This window comes from Danio rerio, chromosome 4 (assembly GCF_049306965.1).
Source record: "Danio rerio strain Tuebingen ecotype United States chromosome 4, GRCz12tu, whole genome shotgun sequence".
Classification (NCBI taxonomy): domain Eukaryota; kingdom Metazoa; phylum Chordata; class Actinopteri; order Cypriniformes; family Danionidae; genus Danio; species Danio rerio.
In genome coordinates, this window is record NC_133179.1 from 4,931,641 (window position 1) to 4,947,500 (window position 15,860).

Below are 15,860 nucleotides of genomic sequence, written 5' to 3' on the forward strand. Positions count from 1 at the left end.
CACACAATGAGAAGCATTTCCTCGTTTACTGCCTCCTGTTGCGTCCCCTACCTGCGCACCTGGATAGTGTTGTTTTCCGGATAACTCCTTTAATTAACATCTTCAAAGTGATATGATGAACTAAACGCATGTTAAACAAAAATATTAATTTATTAGTAGTGGTAATCCGAACACACAGTTCCTCCGCCACTTAAAATAGTTCATTAGTGTAACTGTACACACTGTTGCCAAGCAACGTACACTAAACCGTGCAGCGCATTAATACATAATCCAAATTTAAAAAATGGCGTCGAGAATCGAAAGCGTCTCACTTGCTCAATTAATGACTTAATGTTGATAACTAAGATAAAAAAACTCTTCTAACGAGTAGTTTAGTTCATTTAACTGTTGGCAAAGAAATACAGCAGCTGCTTAATGCATTAATACAGCATTTTAAGACATTTTACAACTTCGAGTTACACTCCATCATTCATCTGCTTCAGTAGTATATTGTTTCTGTCCAAACATCAAATTATATAAATGTAAATCATACAATGTAAGTTCACGTACCTCTATAAGTATGCAGCATACAGACGCAAGCTTTCTAATTTTCCTTTTATGAAACATAGCATGGACTACTTGAGTTGGTGCTGGCCTTCCCATCTGAGCTAAAAATATAGGTTTGGGGCATTTAATACAAGGCAGTACGCCCAAAGGGTGTAGCTGTGGACCAATGCAAACGTGTGGACCTACTGTAAAAGTGGAAGACAGTTTGATGACAGACTTCTGTGAGAGAAGACGTGTGTGTGTGTGTATTGTTTTTTTGTGGTTTACGAGGACAATTTTGGATTTACCTTGTGCCCTTGTAATTTAAAACTGTTAAAAAACATACTTAACGGGGTGTTTTCAGATTAAAAATTTGGCAAAGGTTTCCTGGTATGGTTAGGTTTAAGGGTAAGTGGGTTTTACAGTATAAAATACATTTGTAAGCCTATGAAAAGTCCTCCACCAAAAATAATGTGCGTGTGTGTTCAATTGCTTCAGGCATGAAAGCAACACCTTATTAAAAGCTCTGAATGTTAATTAACATTGTTTGGACAAGGACCTGTGGCCATGGCTGCACAGCGGAAATGAGTTGGCACTACTTTTACATCTTCTCACATTTCAGGTCAAGTTATCTGATTATTCGGTCATGAAGAACCAACCTCCAGCTGCAAGCCAACCATTGCCAAATTACAAGCCTCATTTTGCATGACTTTATTCAGACTTAAAGTCTGGTTTTGGATCTACTCCATAAGCAAACCCATCATTTTTGGGGTTAGCCACTCTTTGTAATTTATCCAAAGACGCTGGGTCCTGTTTTGCTGTAGAAATCTGGAGAATTAGAAAGTGTAAGTTGTACTGTAACAGGCCTGTAGCTGCGTGGGGGTAACAACCCCCCACAAATTTTGCCACTCATTTGACCTATTTTAACTGCCATGTCATCATACATTTTGGAAATAACCCATCAATGGTTTTAAGAATATGCACAATATGACATAAGTGAAGTCAACTTTCACTATTGATCGACTATTGTTAAAAAAAATCAAAAACATTTTACAAGTAGTCTTACCTTTATTTAAAATCCTGAACCTTATTCTTAAGAGAAACAAATGACCAATAAGAAGGTCCGAAGCACCAAAAGCAGCCTATTAATGGTAACTTTAATACTAATTAGGCTGTGTATAAAAATCTAAAATCAAACAAAAAGTTTTCAGAGGTAGCTTAAATAATGTGTGAGGAATTCATCAGAATAATCATCAAAATCAGTCCAGGGCACTCAAAAAACGAGGAAAAAATAATAAAAAGCCTTTATTGACATCGCTGTTCCTTAAAACTGCGGCTACATCAGGTTACCCTGATGAAATCAAGTGTTATCAAAATGTGTAGGCGCAGTTTTAAGAAATAGCCATGTCCGTAAAGGCCTTTTAACATTTTTCCCACATTTTTCGAGGGCCTTAGACTGACTTTTGCTGTTTAATTAGGCTGTTGTAGTTAGATGAATTTTCAAGAGAGGCCAGGAGGAAAATCGTGAAGCTCTTTTTTATATTTGTTTATTATAAATCTTTAGGAAATATTTTTGGCACATCAAAAATGGAGGATACAACAAGCTAATCCAAATAGTGCTTAAAAATGCCACTTATTGGGTTATTTAAACATCGTAATTAAATAGAAAATGAGGTGAATTACTGCAGAAAAGTTCACATTTTGAGAAAAAAAGAACCACCCCTTTCACCAGGCTGGCTACGGGCCTGTGTAAGGGTTAGTTCACCCAATAATGATCATTTATGTACTCACATTCAAGTGGTTTCAAACTTTTATTTGAGTTTCTTGCAGATTCGCACTCTACAACATCAGAAAAGTCCGACCCTTCCTATCTGAACATGCAGCTCAACTCCTTGTTCAAGCTTCTGTTCTCTCCAGACTGGACTATTGCAACTCTCTACTAGCCGGGCTTCCAGCTAACTCTATCAAACCTCTTCAGCTGCTTCAGAACGCAGCAGCACGGATGGTATTTAATGAACCTGAAAGAGTACATGTCACTCCGCTGCTCATTCGTTTGCACTGGCTGCCAGTTGCTGCTCGCATCAAATTCAAAGCTCTGATGTTTGCTTACAAAGCGGCTTCTGGATTTGCTCCTTCTTATCTGCTCTCACTTCTGCAGATGTATGTGCCCTCCAGAAACTTGCATTCAGTGAATGAACGTTGCCTCGTTGTTCCATCCCAAAGAGGGAAGAAATCACTTTCCCGAACTCTCGCATTCAATCTGCCCAGTTGGTGGAATGAACTCCCTAACTGCATTAGAACGACAGAGTCACTCGCTGTCTTCAAGAAACAACTAAAAACTCAACTATTTAGTCTCCACTTTCCTTACTAATCTGCAATTGCCTCTCTGGCTTCACCGCTAACTGTATTACAAAAAAGTTAATAAATTACTAATGTTTTGCTTCTTACACTTTACATACTTGAAACTTGCCTACAGCGCTTATTCATTGTTGCTACTATAGTTGTGTAAGTTGCTTCCTTGTCCTCATTTGTAAGTCGCTTTGGATAAAAGCGTCTGCTAAATGACTAAATGTAAATGTTTCTTTCTTCTGTTGAACACAAAGCAAGATATAGTGAAGAACGCTGGCTAGAACAGCCATTGACATCCATAGTAGCAACTAAAAAAATACTATGTAAATCAATAGCTGTTTTTTTATTGCATTCTTCACTATCTTGCTTTGTATTCAACAGAAGAAAAGAAACAGGTTTGGACCGAGTTGAGGATGAGTAAAGGGTAAAGTTTTTTTTTTTTAAAGCTAAATATTATTCTGTTATATATTCGGGGATTAACATTTATCATATCCTAAGCAAATTTTCCACTCAACCCGTGACAGCCCCAAGCTTTGGCTTGCATTATCAGTCAGGCGAAATTCATTACTGCAACCACCGCCAAACAGTTTTAATATCAACTTCTAAGAGCTCCAATCCGAAAGTGCACAGACTTCAGTTTTTACTGTGTTAACAGCTGCTTTGAGGTTTTGGGCTTATTATGTTTCCAAACAATTTTCCACTTTATGCATGTATATTTTGTATTTTACAGTGCGTCACATATGATAACAGCCCACCCAGTCAAGAGAAAAACGTCCAAAGAGTGAAACCCAAGCAACATCTGCAGTAGATCAAGGACAGGGCTAACCACGCCTCGCAAACTGCAGCTTTCGAGACGTTTGTGGAAGGACAGCGCTTAATTTAAACATGGAGAAGACCTAAAAATACCCTGTCAGAAAAGGGCTGGCCAAAATCCTGCAAACCAAAGGCATCAGTGGTAGGTCAAACTCAGCAGACTGTCAGATTAAACAACTATTTTATGGTTTTGGTGAATTGGTGACTAGTTTAGCAAGATGCTATTTGTTCATTTTCGTTGCTTCACACTTACTGTTGTTCTTTTGTACTTCACACGAGCTTTTTTTCTTCTAAAACATATAACAGCTTATCCAGAGCTGTTCAGAGCCTGATTATCCTTCAACTATTCTGAAGGATAAAACACTGCTCTATTTATTTATTTATTTATTTATTTACTTACTTATTTATTTATTTATTTACTTATTTACTTATTTATTTATTTATTTATTTACTTATTTATTTATTTATTTATTTATTTATTTATTTATTTATTTATTTGTTTTTGTTTTCATTTACATTTTCTTTATTGATTATATTTGAATTAATATTTTCTATTGATTGCTATACAATAGAATATTTGTGCATATGCAGATAATAAATGCATAATAAAGGAAAGTGTAAGTCCCCTCTATAATTCACTGTTGCCAAGGAGCATGAGAAAGAAATGTCCTACTTCACAAGGAAATTCGTTCCCAAGCCAGAACAATGAGAGTCCAGCAGAAATGACCTGTGACTGCAACCTGTAGCTTTTCCCGCCTGTGGGCTTCAGCCTTCATTATACATTACCCACATTCCTTTGCTGAAACGCAGTCACTCATTCTCAACATACACATGCACTTTTCATGAGGTGGCGTTTACGTGTGTGTGTGTGTGTGTGTGTGTGTGTGTGTGGAATGTGTCATAAATCAACTATTTCTCATGCATTTTTTAGTGGCGAGAGCATACAATATGACCTCAGGAAGAGCACACCTTACTGCTCTCGCCTCGTCCCGTCCGGCTGGGTGTGGTTTTAAAGGTTGGAGCGTAAAAACATTTCAGGCCTCTAATTGTCCTAAATTATAAGGCTAAACCTGTAATGACAAATTGCTGCATGTTTAGAGCTTGCTCTTTAATTAGACTTTAAAAGAGCATTGAATTGAGGTAACTTTGCTGACTGAGAGGCCTGTAATTAATTGAGTTTTAGATTCATTTGCACTTTTAAGTGCGTTTATCTTACATTAGAATGACTTTTAGGGTTTGTTTATGGTTATTAGGATGCATTGTAACACAAGAAGACAACTCTTATTCACACTTGGTGTTTAAATGTGAGTTATTCCCACTTTCTTGAATCACTTTCTGAAGAGGGGGGCTGTTTGTTTAGGCTTTTTCTGACTTTGCTATCCAATATATACAGTTGAAGTATGGAACAAAATTAATACCAAATGTATTGAAATAAAAAGCTTATCAAATAGCACAAGCTGAATAAAATAGTACATTTAATTAACAACTGCTTGTATTTTAACGACTTGATTGCCAGGGTATATATTTTTAGGGCCTGATATTAAACACAGCTGTTTATTTAAGCTGTGAATATTTCAGCTAAAAATATTTCAAACATGATTACATACTTAAACATTCCATAATTCATATTCAATTTCCAGAGTTCATGTATGATATTCAAAAGACAATTTTCAATTCATTTTATTTCAGTGCAAAAATTTGCTTCCATAAATTCAGTGGATCAAATTCGGCTGGTAATATTTGACATTGACAATAGTAAATGCTACTTTTGTGCTGTTATAAGGTTTTTTCCTCACTTGTTTACGGGTTTAAAAATCCTAAATTGGTCCACCTGCTAGTGAAAAAGCAGCTGGAGATTGTCAATTTGCAATCTATTGCTTTTCTTGCAGTTCCCGGACGTATTGTCAAATTTTAAGAACCGAATTTGATCCACTGAATTTATGGAAGCGAATTTTTGAACTGAAATAAAATTAAACTACCTTATGAAAATTACCTTTTGAATATTATGCTTAGTATTTTTCACTGATTTTGAATATTTTTTAGGTGAAATCGAAAAATTGAATATGAATTATTGAATTTTTAAGGATGAAAATGTGTTTGAAATATTTTTAGTTGAAATATTTACAGCTTAAATAAACAGCTGTGTTAAATTTCAGGACCTAAAAATACAAACCCAATTTCAAGTCAATTCAAGTCATTAAAATGCAAGCAGTTGTTAATTTAATGTATTATTTTTTTTAGCTTTTGCTATTCAACAAGCTTTTTATTTCAATACTTTGGCATTGATTTTGTTCCATATTGAAGTCAGAATTATTAGCCCCCCTGTTTATTTTTTTCCCCAATTTCTGTTTAATGGATTTTTTTTTCAACACATTTCTAAACAAAATAGTTTTAATAACTTATCTCTAATAACAGATTTATTTTATCTCTAATGTCCCATGCCTATTCTTAATATATGAACGGTGAAAAAAAAGACGACATCCAGAGTGAAAAAGCCCAAACAGACAGTGACCTCAGCTCCTCTCAGTCTAAACGTGAGCCGAGATCTGCGCTTTTCCACACAAACAATCAACGTTTACTATCCCTAGATGGAAATCACAGACTTTACCCCGGCCAAACCTCACATATGCAGACAGTAAAGCAAAGGAAGACTAAATACGAGGTCAGTCGGGACCAGAATCCACACAAAGGACAGCCACAGTAAACCCCAGCACAGGTCGGGTCTTGTCTTGCGGTGGTTTCAGAAAAGTCTTTAAAGAGTCTTTGTGTGTCACTCTGGTGTCTACATTTCATACAGGCATGCTATCGCGCTGAAGTCTGCAGTCTAAACCTCGAGCAAAGCCCCTACTGTACTTTATATCAGTTAATCTAAGGATAAACATTGAGCTAAGATTGTTGTTGACCTCTATAAACAACAGCTCCAGTCAAACTCTATAGGCTGAACCTACAATGAGTTCATGATTGAAAGAAAAGCGAGAGGAGGGATGGAGATAAGGCCTGATGGACTGACCTAAATACATAACATAGTACTTTCTATGTGTGGTTTGTTTTATTTTTAAGCTTATTATTTCCCTGGTTAAAATACTGCAAGTAACTCACATGCTCTTTTACAGTAATTGATCTTAGAAAATTTAAAATGTAAATACAGTGCGGGAAATAAGCATTCAACATATTTAAACATATTTCAACACATAAACATATTTCTAAGGGCGTTGTTGACTTGAAATTGTCACCAGATGTTGATAACAACCAAGGAAATTCATCTATGAAAAGAAAACAAATCTAAATAGTTTACAAATGAAGTTATGCATAATAAAATGTAAATGTATTGAACACATGAAGAAAGGGAGGTGTAGAAAGGCAGTGAAAGCCCAGACAGTGCCTGAAATCTCTCAGTAGTTCGTCAGCAGCCCTCTGCCCTTCCTCAGTGTAAACTAACATCAGCTGCTTCAGTCAAACATCTACGTTAGCAGGAGGATGAAGATGAAACCATTTCAGCAGGACAATTTTCCATAACACAGCCAAGGAAACTCTTAAATGCTTTCAGAGAAAGAAAATCAAGCTGTAGAATGGCCCAGCCAATCACCTGATCTGAATTCAATAGAAAATACAAAATAAAGATCAGATTTGATAGACGAGACCCACAGCACCATCAAGATTTTTACACTCTGTTGAAGTCTGTGAGAAACTCACACCTGAGCAACTTCATTCTCCATATGAGAGTCGACTTTAAGCTGTCATGACATTACGTATCGAATACTCCTCTCCACTGTACTTTAATAGCTAAGGGAAAAAAGGAAAAGTTATGACTGTTTGACTAGGTTTAGCCTTTTTTTTTTGGTGATGGCAGCTTAAAGATAATAATAATACGTAAAATATAAATAAACATAAAATAAAAAAATGTATTAGTATTTCAGAATTAACATTACTATGAAAATGATATATATTTCATATTTAAAAAACATTCACAATTCTGCTGGTAATAAATTAAAAAACTGGTTAGCATTAGAAAGCATGGTTGGAAAAATAATAATAAAATGTTTTTGTAAATATTAAATGCACTAATATATGAACATATATATATATATATATATATATATATATATATATATATATATATATATATATATATATATATATATATATATATTATATATAATATAACATAATATATTAGTGCATTTACAAATACAAATTATAATTTATTATTATTTTTCTAACCATGTTTTCTAATGCTAACCAAGTTTTACATTTATTAACAATAATATTCTGAGTTTAGATGCAAAAACCTCTAAATGCCATCTAAAAAAATTTCTAATAAAATCAGTATTTTCTCAGGCTCCCATATCTTGACTCAGTAATTTCATTTTTATGGCAAAGAATAGGTTACTTTCATCATAAATTAACTGAACATAAACATTAGAGGCTGAGAAAAATGCTCATTGTAGAAGAAACTTCCAGACGCACTTAGAGGTTTTTGCATCTGAAGTCATCATATATTATTTATATATTAATATCTAATTATAATAATGTTAATTCTGGAATAATCCTATTTTTATTATAAGTAGAATAAGTATTATATTTTTATTTTTATTTTTATTTTTATTTATTATTATTATTATTATTATTGTTATTATTATTATTATTATTATTATTATTATTATTATTAATAATATTACACCAAACCAAGTACCCTGCAAAAAATCTCTCAGATCAATAAGTTATGACAACTTTTATCAACTATTAATCCTACTTATTTAACTTTTTTGTTAGGCTATACAAGGTTTAGCTAAATTTGCTGTCAATTTAAATCATTTTTTACATTATTAAATTAGCCAGCAATACATTTTTACAGTGCAATTTAACTGAAAGTAATCCTACAATTGTAGCTCATCCGTATTTTAGCTTCATAACAATCCAGTCCTAGTTTTTAGAAACAGGATTGCTATCAGCCCTGCAGGTTTGCAGACACACATAAAGTGCAATCTGACCTGTTGCTGAGCTTTCCACTTCCAGATCCAGCTGGACCAGTGTGTTAATCCAGTCCTTCTGAATGTGGAGATGCCTGGGAGCAATTAGTAAATGCTCATTCACATGCAGAGAGAAACTGAACACGCTTTTCCATGGAAAAAGCTCATTTAATTCTGTTTGATATAGAGGTAGCCACAGCAACCACTGGCTAGTGTTCTGTCAAACACACTTCGGTTTTAGGACCTCCATGGTTTCACTTACAAACAGAGTTAGAGTCGGCTAGTTTAATTAAAAACACTCTTTCAGGGCCTTGAGAACAAATACAGTTATATGCTGTTTCATTTAGTATCCATAACATTTTTTTGTAATTCACTTATTGGGGGTTTACCTACAAGTTCTCTCAGAAGACTACCAAACTGTACAAAATTCCGCTGCACGGGTTCTGACACACACCATCACGCCACCATATTACTCCTGTGCTACAACAATTACACTGGCTTACTATAAATTCACAGATTGATTTTAAGACCTTGATTTTAACTTTCACAGCAGTTCATGGGTTAGCACCCAGTTACATCTGCGACCTGGTGACCCTCGCCACCCCAGCTTGCAGTCTTCGTTCTAGATCGGGACTTACCTTGTATCAGCCACGATGTAAACTCAAGACCATGGGTGGGAGGGCTTTCTCATACAGTGCGCCTAAGCTGTGGAATGCGCTACTCATCAGCATTAGGAATGCTGCCTCTCTGAACTGTTTTAAGAAACTTCTTAAGACTCACCTTTTTAGCATTGCTTTAAAGTTAGGATGATCATTTCGTTAACTTTTTATTCTATCTTATGGTTCTTATTTTTTTCTTGTTTTATTGCATCTTGTATTGTTGTGCTTGTGTTGCTAGTATTTTGCCTTGTAGCACTTTGAGTTTAAGAAAAGCGCATTACAAATAAAATGTATTATTATTATTATTATTATTATTATTATTATTATTATAACAATAATAATAATAATAATAATAATAGTAGTAATAATAATTATTATTATTGTTATTATTATTACTATAATAATAATAATAATAATAATAATAATAATAATAATAATAATAATTATTATTATTATTGTTATTATTATTATTATTATTACTATAATAATAATAATAATAATAATAATAATAATAATAATTTTTATTATTATTATTACTATAATAATAATAATAATAATAATAATAATAATAATAATTATTATTATTATTATTATTGTTACTATTATTATTAATATTATTATTACTATTACTTTAATTATTATTATTATTACAATAATTGTTATTATTATTATTATTATTAGTAGTAGTAGTATAATTATTATTATTATTACTATTATTATTATTATTATTATTACTATTATTATTATTATTATTATTATTATTATTATTATTATTATTATTATTATTATTATTATACATGAATTGAGATTACAAAACAACTTGAGCTGTTCGGATTCTGAATCCTGGTTCTGGAATAGAATCAGTTCCAAGAATCGATTCCTCACTATTGATGTGATTCTTTTTTCGATTCTCAAATTCTCATTATTATATTGTATGACCTAATTAGAAAATTTAAGCGTAGAAAACAAATACTAGATCACTATTTAGCATATCAATTGCCGGTGGACATGCAAAACAATCATTTAAACACTAAATCAACCCAGGCTCATTATTGATATGTACCCCTGCATTCATTTCTGGAGAGCACGAAATATGTCCCAGGAGGTACGTTTTTTGCAGTTTTTGTTTTCGCAAATCCACCAGAGGCCACTGGGTATGCTTTTCAGATCCCAAATTTCTCCTGCAAGTGCCATTCGTGCCTGCTGTTCTAGCGTGAATCCACCAGGTGCCGATGTCGCCTGACTGACGGACCAACTGTTTGATCTACAGATAAGTATTTAGTGTATAATTTGCTATTTGATATGCAAAACAACAATTTTAAGCAATATCACACAAGCAAGAGTGGCGACTTGTGTATTTAGTGAGTTGTAGTACATATTAGACACAATATTGTTTTTTTAAAGAACATCTTCAGCACTCAAACTATGCTGTTTCCTACTACTTATTTAAAATGAGCCGAAACCACACAATTCTTGAGTTTTTTTATTTATTTATTTTATTTTACCCATGTCAATTTGCAAAAACTAATGAGCTAAATTAATTCCTTTATGTTGTCCTAACACAAAACTCCATTGTCTGAAAACAAGAATTTTTTTACAGCGTGTGCATCTCGGTGTTGCTAAATTAATCTGTTTTTGAATCATTTGATCTATTCGTAAAGCACAGCATAGGCTTAGTTTGCATTGAAATACCATCCATTAATGCAACTGAACTGGAATGCAGTGACAATTCAGTTCCCTGTCACATGATGTCACTCCTAAAGTAACCTTTAAATACCCTCTAATGTGGGTCAGGCCCCTTGATCTCATTGAAGAGCCATAATTCACTCGACTTTAAAGAAGTCAAGCCCTCTTATCCTCAGGTAGGTTTTCTCTTCCCTCAGGTCTGAGAACTTAAGAGCTAATCTTCAGATCTTCGTTCAGACAGCTAGGTCAGGCATCCAGTAAGCACCTCTCACGTAACGTTGTTCATTCATTGTTCAAAATAACCAGATTTAACATGCTGCAAATGGCTGGGAGTCGATTCTAAAATGAACTGATTCCTTGATTCAAAGGAGTCAAGAATCAAGAGTCAATTCAAAGTCCGTAAAAGGGAATTTTCCTCCTCTTTAATTAGTCTAAATGAACTGATTATTAGACGGTGACTAGCTAATTACAATAACAGTGGTTATTTTCTACCATTGCACAGCTAAACAGCTAAAACATCCATGTGAACATTCATTCATTCATTCATTTTCATGGGTTGCCACAGCGGAATAAACCGCCAACTAATCCAGCATATGTTTTACACAGCGGATGCCCTTCCAGCTGCAACCCAGTACTGGGAAACATCCACACACACACTCATTCACACACACTCATACACTACGGCCAGTTTAGCCCATCCAATTCACCTTTAGTGCATGTCTTTGGACTGTGGAGGCAACCCACACAAACACAGGGAGAACATGCAAACTCCACACATAAATGCCAGCTGACCCAGCCTGGAATCAAACCAGCGACCTTCTAGCTATGAGTGCAGCAATATCATGCAGCCATGAACTTTAATCAAACGTGACGCAAGCTAAATCAAATCAGTCAATAAGTGAATCAGCCAATCTCTTCACATGATCGCCTGGACTCCATACAGTAGAGCAGATGAGAACTGTGCACTTCAATATCTGTGCTTCTCCACTGACAGTAATCGTAGGCTTACATAAAAAAAAAAAAACATTGCTAAACATATAATGATCTTGACCAGATTGTGTCCCAGTCTCTTTGTTAGCAGGAGTCACATGGGTGTGTGGTCAGTGTGGTGGAGTTAAAGCAAAAGAGTTCCCAGCATTCAGCTCATATCTGCCAATGCACTGCACTACACTATTACAAACAAAACCAGCACCAATCTATTAGTTAATGTATTTACAAATGCTTATAACCTTAATATAATGTAAAAATAATGCAGAAAGAGCTCGTCTGTACTGTGAATCTGTCGACCTGCACTCACATGAGATCCACCAATAGCAAACCACTTCCATCCAATCAATTCCCAGCAAAGCATATCAAGCCCCGCCCATCATTTGTTCTTGTTTGAGACACAGTTTAACTCAGACATAAGTCAAGGAAAGTACTAGAAAGACCACAGTATTGCTTATCAGTTATGATTGTGGTTGTGTGTGAGTGTTTGTATCTTGGATAATGTGTGTGTGAGTGTGTGTGTTTGTCAGATATATCTGCCTGCATCCTGTGAGTGCTTCCTGTCAGGAAATCCTCTCTTTCCTACATCTGTCTGTTGCTTTTCATTTGGATCATATTTACACCTCTGTTTCTGTCTAAGACGTTGTAACAGTGCAGTCATGAATACAGAAGCAGTTTCAAAACTAAATAAGATTATTAAAAAGACTCAAGTAATATTGAAAAGAAGGACAAAATACTTTTACTGCAGTAATTAATTAAGGATTAATTAAGGACTGTAATATTTTTTTCTCGAGCACCTGGTTTGTGTACTTTCTCCACCCCACTAAATGTGACATGCAAGAATTACCAATAATAACACATCAAGGCCTGTTTTAATCCCAAAAAGTTGCATGAACATGATTAAATAATAATAATTATTATTATTATTATATTATTTATTATTATTATTATTAAAGAAATATTTATAATTATAATAATAATAAATAATTATTAAATTAATAATAATAATAATAATAGGAAAATAATATTATTAATAATAATATTAATATTAATAATAATCATAATCATAATAACAATAATAATAATAATAATAATTATTATTATTATTATTATTATTGTTATTATTATTACAATAATAAAATAAAAATAATATTTATAATAATAATAAATAATGATTAAAATAATAATAAATAATAATAATATTAATGATAATAATAAATAATAAAAGTAGTAGTAGTAGTAGTAGTAGTAGTAGTAGTAATAATAATAATAATAATAATAATAATAATAATAATAATAATAATAAACAATAATAATAATACTAATAATAATAATAGTTATATTAATAATAATAATAATTAGTATGATAATTATAATAAAAAATAAATAATGATATTAATAAAAATTCCTATTTGTTATTATTATTATTATTATTATTACAATAATAAAATAAATAATAATAATAATAATAATAATAGTAATAAATTATGATTAAAATAATAATAATATTAATAATAAATAATAATATTAAATAGTAATAAATAATGATAATAATACTAAATAATAGTAATAATAATAAATAATAATATATAATTATAATAATAAATAATAATAGTAGTATTAATAATAATAATTATTATCATTATAAATAATAATAATAATAATAATAATAGTAATAATAAGTTATAGTTATAGTAATAATAATAATAATAATAATTATTATTATTATTATAATTATAACAAATAATAATTATAATAATATTAATTTAAAATATTAATAAATAATAATAAGGATAATAATAATTATAGCAATAAATAATGATGATAATAATAAAAGTAACAATAATAATTATTATAATAAAAGTATTATTAATAATATGAATTATTATAATAAATATAATAATAATAATAATAATAATAATAATAATAATAAATAATGATAAAAATAAAATAATAATAATAAAATAATAATAATAATAATTGTTATAATAATAAAAATACTACTACTACTACTACCAATATTAAAAGTAATAATAATAAATAATGATAATAACAATAATAATAACAATTATTATTATTAATAATAATAATAATAATAATAATAATAATAATAATAATAATAATAATAAATGTTTTTAATAAAAGAACGACAAATAAATCAAAACCAAAATTATTTTAAAGCCTTTTTTTTACTTTTCCTGATTAATGTGATCACTGCTGATCGCAATAACAGTTTAACTTAAAATATCATCATTGTTAAAATTGTGAAAACAGATTCTGAATGCATTAAGGTTTTAAACATTCACATCCACTTCATATTTAGAGTACATAAGCATAACCTTCGACACATGAGTAACGACTGTAGATTAATAACATGCACAATACTAAAGTGACTGAGAATTATTGAAATGCTCATACTCATTTACACTAATAATGTGAGATACGTTTAAGGCATTCATCTGGGATTGTGCTCCACCTTGTGGTCACACATAAGCATCATCATCATCAGTTAACATTCTCTGTAAAAATTCAGGGTTCCACACAATCTGTTTGGACTGTGGGGGAAACCAGAGCACCCGGAGGAAATCCAAGCCAACACAGGGAGAACATGCAAACTCCACACAGAAATGCACCTTCTTGCTGTGAGGCGACAGTGTAAAAAACGTAACAAACAACTTAAGAATTGTAAGAATTGTGTTGTTTCAACTCATTTTAAGTAAGTAGTTTAAAGAAGAAGTAAAGGTCTTTTTTCTGATTGTTTCAGATGACACTGGACTTATCTGTGTACTCACGCTGTGTGAGGCCTGGTTGTTGTTCAGTTGATCCTGAGCGAGAAAACTGAGCTGAACTCCATTCAGATGAGCTGAGCCGCTCTGATGACAGTCTAGCGCCACCTGCTCACGACACTGAGCATGACATGTGTATTTACAACCTGGAACACAGACAAAAACAACAGTTATTGCTTTAATATCATCTTTCTGGATTTAGTAAAAAGCATACACATTGCCTTTCTCAGCATTTTAAATAAGCTTTAAATCAAACAACAATTTAGAAGCTCAAATCTAAACACAGACCCCCTAATAACACACAATTTCTGATGCCAAATAACATAAAAAGGATTGAATGGAGAACCAATACACACTTGCTTTCCACAGAAATTCGGCTTTCAAATCAGAGCCACCGTTCACAGAAATAATGACGCATAACCCCACTCACTTGCTTACTCATCCAGTGTGCATTACATTTCATTATAAAATCCCTTTACAGTTTTTTTTTTCTCATACAGTAACTGTTATGACCTACCTGAGGACTGATGCTTGACTTGCTGGGTTATTTTGCCATAAAGTTTGCAGAAAGCTGCTCCCATCCCATTCAAGCATACGGGTGGAGACAACGCTTTCAGTCTCTAATGCTTCCCTCACGGCATCACATCAGAAACACTCTAACTCATCCTGTGCAGTTCAATCTAAGAGGAAGGACAAACTCATCTGCCTCTCGCTCATGTATTTTCACAATAACTCATCTGTGTGTGTGTGTGTGTGTGTGTGTATCTCTCCCTCTCTCCCTATCGCTCTCTGTGCTGACTCTGTGATTTGACTGTCAAATGAGGAGCGTATTGGCCATGAATTGATGGACATGAACAGGACTTGAGGTGTGGGAGGTGCTTTGTATTTTAAAAAAAATGGATAACAACCTAAAGTAAAAACAACACTAGCAATAATTCTGATTGTCATGCTCTTGGTGTTTTATTTATGTCACAGTACTGAAGATGTAATAAGGAGATGCTGTTTTCTGTGATGCATAAGCAAATGTACGTTTGCATGCACTTGCAAAAGATAAGAGCTCGCAATTGTTATTGTAAAACTGACCC

General features: G+C 32.5%; 1 protein-coding gene and 1 long non-coding RNA gene across 4 annotated transcripts in view; one reads left to right on the plus strand and one right to left on the minus strand.

Annotated features, from left to right (window-relative positions):
* The window catches only part of rassf3 (Ras association domain family member 3), a 65,282-nt gene that overhangs the window by 32,766 nt on the left and 16,656 nt on the right, over window positions 1-15,860 (minus strand). For 2 of the 3 annotated variants that reach the window (XM_005164499.6, XM_017355449.4), the window contains exon 2: window positions 14,782-14,921. In XM_005164499.6, coding sequence (XP_005164556.1) covers window positions 14,782-14,921 — 140 coding nt within the window. Of the gene's footprint in view, window positions 1-14,781; window positions 14,922-15,292; window positions 15,557-15,860 lie in introns of those variants that run through there. The other variant, XM_068220717.2, reaches the window with a different exon arrangement.
* On the plus strand, window positions 266-14,676 carry LOC141381580 (uncharacterized). The gene is made up of 3 exons (XR_012401808.1): window positions 266-2,530; window positions 3,605-3,829; window positions 14,523-14,676. It is a non-coding gene; the product is annotated as an uncharacterized lncRNA (long non-coding RNA).